We start from the raw sequence: 7,537 nt of genomic DNA, 5'->3' as shown, positions 1-7,537 counted from the left end.
CTATAGAGATTATAGGCATATCATAAACACTATTTATATATAGTTTTCTTATTGTCAAAAGTCCACTTAGGCCAATTCAATTACATTAGAATTTCAGTTGACAAGTCAAACTATCTTCTCTATATTACTATTGTTCTAGCATTCTGTATGTGATTCACTTACAGTTACAGTTGTGGTGCAAGTTACCATAATTCGTTTGGTCTACTTTCTTCTGAAGATCCTCTGTTCCTTTTGTCAAAGGGTACCCAGGCTGATTCAATTACTTTAGAACCACGCTTTGACAGAATAAAATTATCCTTCTTATCTTTTTTTATACTGTTAGTTTCACTCTAACATATTAAACGTTAGGCCTATCACCTTTGCAATACTTAACTTCACACAACTATATTCTCTTTTGCTATTATCTGTCTGTTGTTGTCTGTCTACTGCTTCCCACTTGTCTCACGCTATTTATATCTTTATTACATAGTTGTCTGGCCACTATCAATATTTTCGACACCAATTATTTATTAACAAAACCTCCCACAATCGTCTGCTTTTAACTATTATCATAACAAAACTTACAAATAATAAAAATATTCACTCACAAATATAAATTGATCACTAATACAAAAAACCATACAAACAAGCCTATTCCGGACTCTTTAATCTCAAAATATTTAAAGCTGTATCAGCTATAAAAAACATAAAAAGATGCTGGAAACTTCTCTTTATCAATCACTGCTGGCTAATCTGTCAAACTCTACATAAGTAGTTTGAATGTTTACTTCAATACATCCTATTTTCATGAGACTGATTATAATTGCATTATTTTCTCCTCATTCTTTGACTCATCTTAATACTTCAGCTAACCTAATGAAGTATCATTATCTTTAGTGTACACTAGATGCCTAAACACATTTTTTAGATAATTATATTTTTAGCTTTCAAAAATCTTTCTCAAGAAAACTGTTGTTTGAAGTTCAGTGTGATCAAAAATAAAACATGGTATTGTTAAAAAATTAAGACTTACACAAATGACTGTTGTATCATATCCGAACAACTAGTAAGTACCCTAAATAACTGTAAATAAGTCATATTTACCTTTTAACTTGTTTCGGACTTTATTTGCCAATATCTTGATGTCAGCCAATAAACCTTCAAGCTCTTCCTTCACCTCTGTCAATAAACACTTTAGTTTTATCTTGTTTTGTTTTGGCATAATTACACAAACATATGATACAAGAAAAAAAAGACTTTACTAAAATTTCAATTAGAAACACCATTGATGAAAATAAGCACGGGTTTATAAAGTAAAGTACATTGATGTTGAGACTTCTATCTGCTTGAATCCAATAATATTGATCTGAAATCACAATGCATTTCATTTTTTGTTGTTAAAACAACCACACCAAAAATTCAGTTTACTCACAGGAATTAGCAAAATATTTATTAGTGAAATTTTACAAAAGATATTCAAGGTATTTTGGTGTCATCATTAAGACATGAGACTCCATAAGATTCATCTAATAAAAAATTATTAATATCCATAATGGGCCAGTAAAGAATGACACAACTTGAATTATTTTAATCTTACAGCTTAGGTACTTAACATTATAAAAGATATTGATAGGTTTTGAGTGGAAGGGGGTTGCTTCCACAGATTTTAAAATCTGGGGCACAGGTTTCTTTCCAATGTGGAAAACTTACTCAGTGATGCACCTCTTCTCATTACAGATGATTTGATGTAAAGCTTGAATAATATAACATTATAAGCAGTTATAGTCTACCATTTATGGTATGATAGTACATTAATACACATAGGAACAATTATAATCAATCCTATTAGAATTATACTAACAAATGAGCACATAAATCAATGCCAGTGCTGATGCAAGTATTCCAAAACAGAAAAACATTTTATAAGTTTAAAATTCATACTTTAACCTGACAACACAGTATGTTGTGTGTTTAGGATCTGCTTTCAATCAAAAAGCTGTCCAATGTTATTCAAAATGCTGTACAACTGATGCTCCCTATCAGCCAAAATATCAAGACATACTGAGATCAACAAGACAAAACATGGGAAACAAGAAGGAATGCTGTTCCTTTCACAGTGGTTCAAAGATTTCCCTTGGCTAATTCTGTGTGTATGTCCAGATGTAAAGTATTTTGTTCCTCATGCTGAGCATGAAAAGCATCTAATGATTTATACCTAAGTGTTATGGATTTAACAACTGAAAGAAGGCTTGTGAAAGATGTTCAAGTCATCAGGTGAACAATGGTCACAAAGAAGCATGTATGAAAAAGCAGCCAAGTAAAACTACTGATAAAGCTACACAACTAAATACTCACATGCTAAAATGCCAAGCTGATTGCAGAGGTATTCTGCTCAAGCAGCTATCCAGATGGGAAAATGGCTCTTACATCAAGGTCTGGCCATCACAGGACATATATACGTATAAGGTAATCTGAGGCAACTGTTAACCCTGAGGTCAGAGAACTTTCCCAAAATAAAGAGAGGATAAATAATGGTGACTATATCTCACCCGACATTAATAACATGCATATTACACTAATGGGTCAGAGTATTTTGAGTGGCATACTGAAAATTATCCAAGGGGTCAGGCACTTTGCTATCCTTGCAGATGAAACAAGGGACATAGATGACAAGGAGTGATTAGCAATACGTGTATATTGGGTAGATGAAGATCACATTGATTGGTACTTGTTGAAAAAATCAGTACTACTACTTTGTCCATGGCAATTACACACACACACACATTTACTGCTGCCTTCCACTTTTCCAGTGCTGTGGTCAAGCCTACAATGGTGCCACCAACATGAAGGGTCATTCACATGGAGTAGCAACAAATTTGAGGACTAAAAATCCCACAACTATTCAGGTTCAATGTTTTGTGCACTGTTTGAACTTGTGTCTTCAGTATGTAGCTGCAGCGTATGTGATTGTGAGAGACCTGCATAATCTAGTCATGGAGATGTGTCAATTAATTTGCAAGTCACCAAAATGACAACCCATCTTTGCCAATATGAAAAGGAAGCTGCCACCAGAGGTCCCTGGATTACAATTCCTCTATCCAATGAGATGGGCTGTGCTGACACTCACAAGATACAGAGGCTAAACAATGTGTTGCTCTTGCATTGTCACACGAAATGTATTAACACTCTAGACCTTGTAGAAGTTGCAAGTCTTTGTTTCACAGATAATGACACAAACAAAAAGGGTTTCTTTGACAACTATGACTAAGGTTACATGTGCATATCTATTACAAACTGTAATGTTTATTGTTTTGTTTGAAAAATATATTTCAACTACAGTATAAGACAAAATATGTATAATATTGCTATTTAATGCTAATAAAATGGCCTTTTCTGTAAGTTATTACACTGCCTTATACAGTATTTCAATACACTAAAATGTATAATTACACACATGGAAAAAGCATGATAACAGAATTTATAGAATGGCATTAAAAATACTCCTCAACAGTACTTCTACAAGGAATAAGTACTTCAGTCCCCACCAGCTTAAGGTTTGCTCCAACACCTATGAATACTGATGATTTAGTCTATGGTGAGTTCATTAATAACCTGACTGTGCCTTCCTAAAACATTTGTTTAATAAATAGGACAACCAATAATACATAGGTTATTTGTCAAAATATCTCCTAAATGTTTACACAGTTGGCTTACTTTCATCAGTTTGTGGTGAAGAAAGTATAGAACTGTGTTTTATCTTGACTTCTTCTACATATGCTTCAATTTTATCCACATTTTCCTTTATTTCTTCAACCTATGATAAAAGCAAAATTAATATCAAAGCATACGTCTTCTCACTTATCCTTTTATTTCAAAAACAAAATACTTCACAAACTAACAAATCTTTAAGTCAAATCATGTGGATATATTAAATATTCGGTTGCAATAATATCAGAGCACCAAGTACAACATTTAGTTGGAAATATTAATCACAACCTTGAAGAAATTTTGATATGTTGTCACCTTGGATTTTTTTTTTTAAGTCAGATTGAATTGCACATCTCAACACAAGTATATTGAATGTAATTTGTATATATTTTTTATTAAGTACATCACAATTTTTAGTAAACAAGTAACTTTTTTTTTCTTATTTAAGGTGACAGCTACTAATACATATAGAACCTCTTTGAAAAATGCTTCCATATGTTGCTCCAATGTGTTTTCTTCCACCGAGATCACCACTTCATCTTCATCTCCTTGGGCCTAGCAAATAAAATAAAGTAAAAGAGAAAAAAACTATCAAACGTATATGTTTAAAGATGTACATAAAGGTCATTGCAGGTCTAATAAACCTGAATACAAATATTAATTACAGCTGTAATTAATTAACAAATATTTTACAACACAAAATATATATATGTATATTTATGTTCATTTAGACACTCGGACAATTCGAAATTTGAAAGTGAAGAATAAAACAAGGTTCTCTAATTCAAGTAATTTGTTGGAGTTTTTTATATGGATTCTACTATTTTATCAAATGGGAATCCATACGATGTGTATCTTGACTTTCACTTGTATTTGATAAGGTAACTCATTAGAAATTAGTAATTTAATGCATGTGAAATTAATGGAAATGTTAAGTGGACAAAACTAGAAATCAAACAGTAAAGCTAAACGGACACATTTTCATTTAGGAAAATTTAACAATTGGGGCCCTTAAATGAAAGAAAGCAGAGATTTGTTATCAGTGGAGTTCAGTCAAGCTGGATTAATGTCACGTGTGTCATCTCAGAATTCAGTGTTAGAACTCTGCTGTTTCTAATTTATATCAGTAACATAGATAAAGAAATGGTCAATAAAATATTCAAATTTGCCATTTATATTCTGGTTTTGACTGTTGGCAGGTGTGAGGAGGATGTTGCTGCTTTACAATAGGATTTACATCACTTGGTGAGTTGGGCAAATAAATTGTAGATGGCTTTCAATAAATGGAAAGTAATGCATGTGAGTTATGATAATTTGATATATAAATATAATTTTGATGGGAAAACCTTAATAGTATTATGGAAGGAGTAGATCTTGGTATCCTAATTAGTGGGGCTTATCACTTCAGGAGAAAATGTTGTAGCTAGTTTTACACTAATCTGATAAGAGGTTTTATCTTTAATATTTGAACATGTACTTACTTACCTCATAGTCAAACACAACACATGAAATTTTATGCGATGACAATGGACTATTTTTGCTGAATCTACTACTAAGTATATGGCTATAGCAGAATGCATAACATGCACTTGCACTTAGATATCCAAATGAAATACACTATCGGTATCATTTATAAAACACGTAATAATTGTAGCACATGAAATAAAATTTATTTTATTTACTTCTCATCTCTCAGAGTAGTGACTAAGAATGAAACACATTTTAAGTTTAACTGAGATTGGAAAATAATAGATAATTAATGATGCTATATTAAACTTTTATGTTTAATAAAACATAATTATACAAGTAATTTACAAGTAAATAAGAATTCCTGGAGAATTATAATTCTCGGCCATGGAAGTGTCCATGCGTAAAATCGCAGTTGCAAATATATAAATCTACTATAATCAAAACACTAAATTAGTTGTACACCCAAAAAAAATGAAAAAAGATCTACAGTACTATTACATGCTGCATTTGCACTGTTTATTTCAAGGCAACCATATAAGATTGCCATTATCACTAAACATTCTGCTGCCATTTAGCAGCAACCAGTGGGCATATGTTAGCATCAAAAAATGGGTGTCAGCGAGTGGGTGCTTGGCCCATACGAATAAGTAACATATCAAATGATAGCTCTCTTCATGTTCTTCATTGTTCTGGGTGTGTGTGTTTTTTTTTTATCCAGAAGCATTTTCTATTTGAAAACACACAAATAAAACTTTAAAACTATTAATAAGTACCTACTGATTATTTAATTTGACAAAACATAGCCATATAATGAGCTTTGTGGTCTTTAGTTGATAATTCACAAGTTGATATATATATATATAACTGCACAATTCCAACTGACATCACATAAAAAAACAACACATGAATTGAAACTGTAAGCATATGATACATTGCTTTGACAACAGTTTGCTTCACATCATAACAAGTATGCATCTATCAGTCATGAAACCAATGTGAATATAAAATCTCTCCTTTACTTTAATACGTAATTATGTAAGTTCATACTTGATTTTCCATTTGGTTGTTAACAGTTTCCATTTTATTTATCAATATAAATTAATGTGTATAGGTTTTAAATTGAACTTTGAATATTTTATTAAGATTACATTTTATCTCGCCTTGTCACAAGTTTCATGCAATGTCAGTGTGTAATTTTGTTTTATTTTTACTACATAAAAGTTAAAGTTCAACGAAACCTCCTACCGACAATGACACCTTGAAAGTTGAATTTTGTTAAACTTGAAGCCTTGCACAGTCAAGCTAAGCTAAATAAGTACTAGTAGTACTAATCAACTTACCGCTTTCTTGAGTGCTGCAAGACGGTCCTTAGTCATTTCGCTGACAAATCTAACTATAAAAGACAGTCTATTTAATATTAGTGTAACATTACATTACTCAATGTTTTCAGGCACGAGTCAGAATAAAGCGTCATATTCATAAAGCATAATTACTTAGCTGTTAGCATAAATGATCGTAACAATATTTAAAACTTCTCTAAACTACGAGCAAAGTATACAACACGACATCTACTTTCTTCAAACCTTAGTCTGTAACAAAAAATGAAATGGCTTGGCCAAAACATGTGAATTATTTTTCCGTTGCAGCAACTTTACTTTTTATTTTTGTACTTTCAGACTCTATTCGCTGCATTTGCATATGTTTGATGGTTTATAGTTAACTCCAATCTTCTTACATTTTTACTAAAAGTAAAAACCGAGTTTCCATACCAGTAGTGGGAACACTACAGAGAGCCTATTGTGTAGCTCAGTTTTGTGCTTAACAACAAAACAAACAAATAATTATTATTTTTATTATTAAATAGGACTTACTGACTAACTTATTGTTTATAGGTTTTCTTTGAATCATAAATATGTTAAGTAAATGCAAAGCTACGCAATGGGCTATCTACGCTCAGTCCATCAGAGGAAATCATATCCCATATTTTAGCACAGTAAGCCTAGAACACACAGCTAACCCACCGGAAGGTTAATTCAAGAATATTCAAAATATAAAATTAAAATATCATACATAGCATTTAATATTGGTTTTACGAGAAGATGGTGAAAAAAAAGAACATCTATGGCAGTTTTGGCATGTTTGGAAAATAATTAACGTTATTTTTTTAATCAAAGTAATAATGATTTTCGATACTGTTGTATGATATTCTCAGATTAACTTAGTTTCACACAAGTAGTATTGTTGCGTCAGCGAGGTCACGCGACTTGTATCACGCCACCTGTTTCTAGAAATATCCTGTTCCTTCAGGAATGCCCTAGCATTTACTAGATATGTTTTAGTCTTGTATATATAAGACGTTCACAACGTGACGGGACAACAG

The 7,537-nt window shown here is 31.8% G+C and overlaps 1 protein-coding gene across 1 annotated transcript; it reads right to left on the bottom strand.

Annotated features, from left to right (window-relative positions):
* Positions 1-1,083: 1,083 nt before the first annotated feature.
* LOC106477051 (syntaxin-1A-like) lies at positions 1,084-6,988 on the bottom strand (the record flags this gene model as incomplete). Its single annotated transcript, XM_013937654.2, has 5 exons — positions 6,927-6,988; positions 6,498-6,550; positions 4,162-4,242; positions 3,694-3,793; positions 1,084-1,158 (listed from the first exon to the last, which is right to left on the bottom strand). Coding segments are annotated over exons 2-5 (292 nt in total), but the record flags the coding sequence as incomplete, so codon positions are not given.
* Positions 6,989-7,537: the final 549 nt, after the last annotated feature.

This window comes from Limulus polyphemus, unplaced genomic scaffold, assembly GCF_000517525.1.
Source record: "Limulus polyphemus unplaced genomic scaffold, Limulus_polyphemus-2.1.2 Scaffold12637, whole genome shotgun sequence".
In the NCBI taxonomy this organism is placed as follows: domain Eukaryota; kingdom Metazoa; phylum Arthropoda; class Merostomata; order Xiphosura; family Limulidae; genus Limulus; species Limulus polyphemus.
Note: the sequence above shows the minus strand (reverse complement) of the source record. Positions and strands in the feature narration are given on the sequence as shown.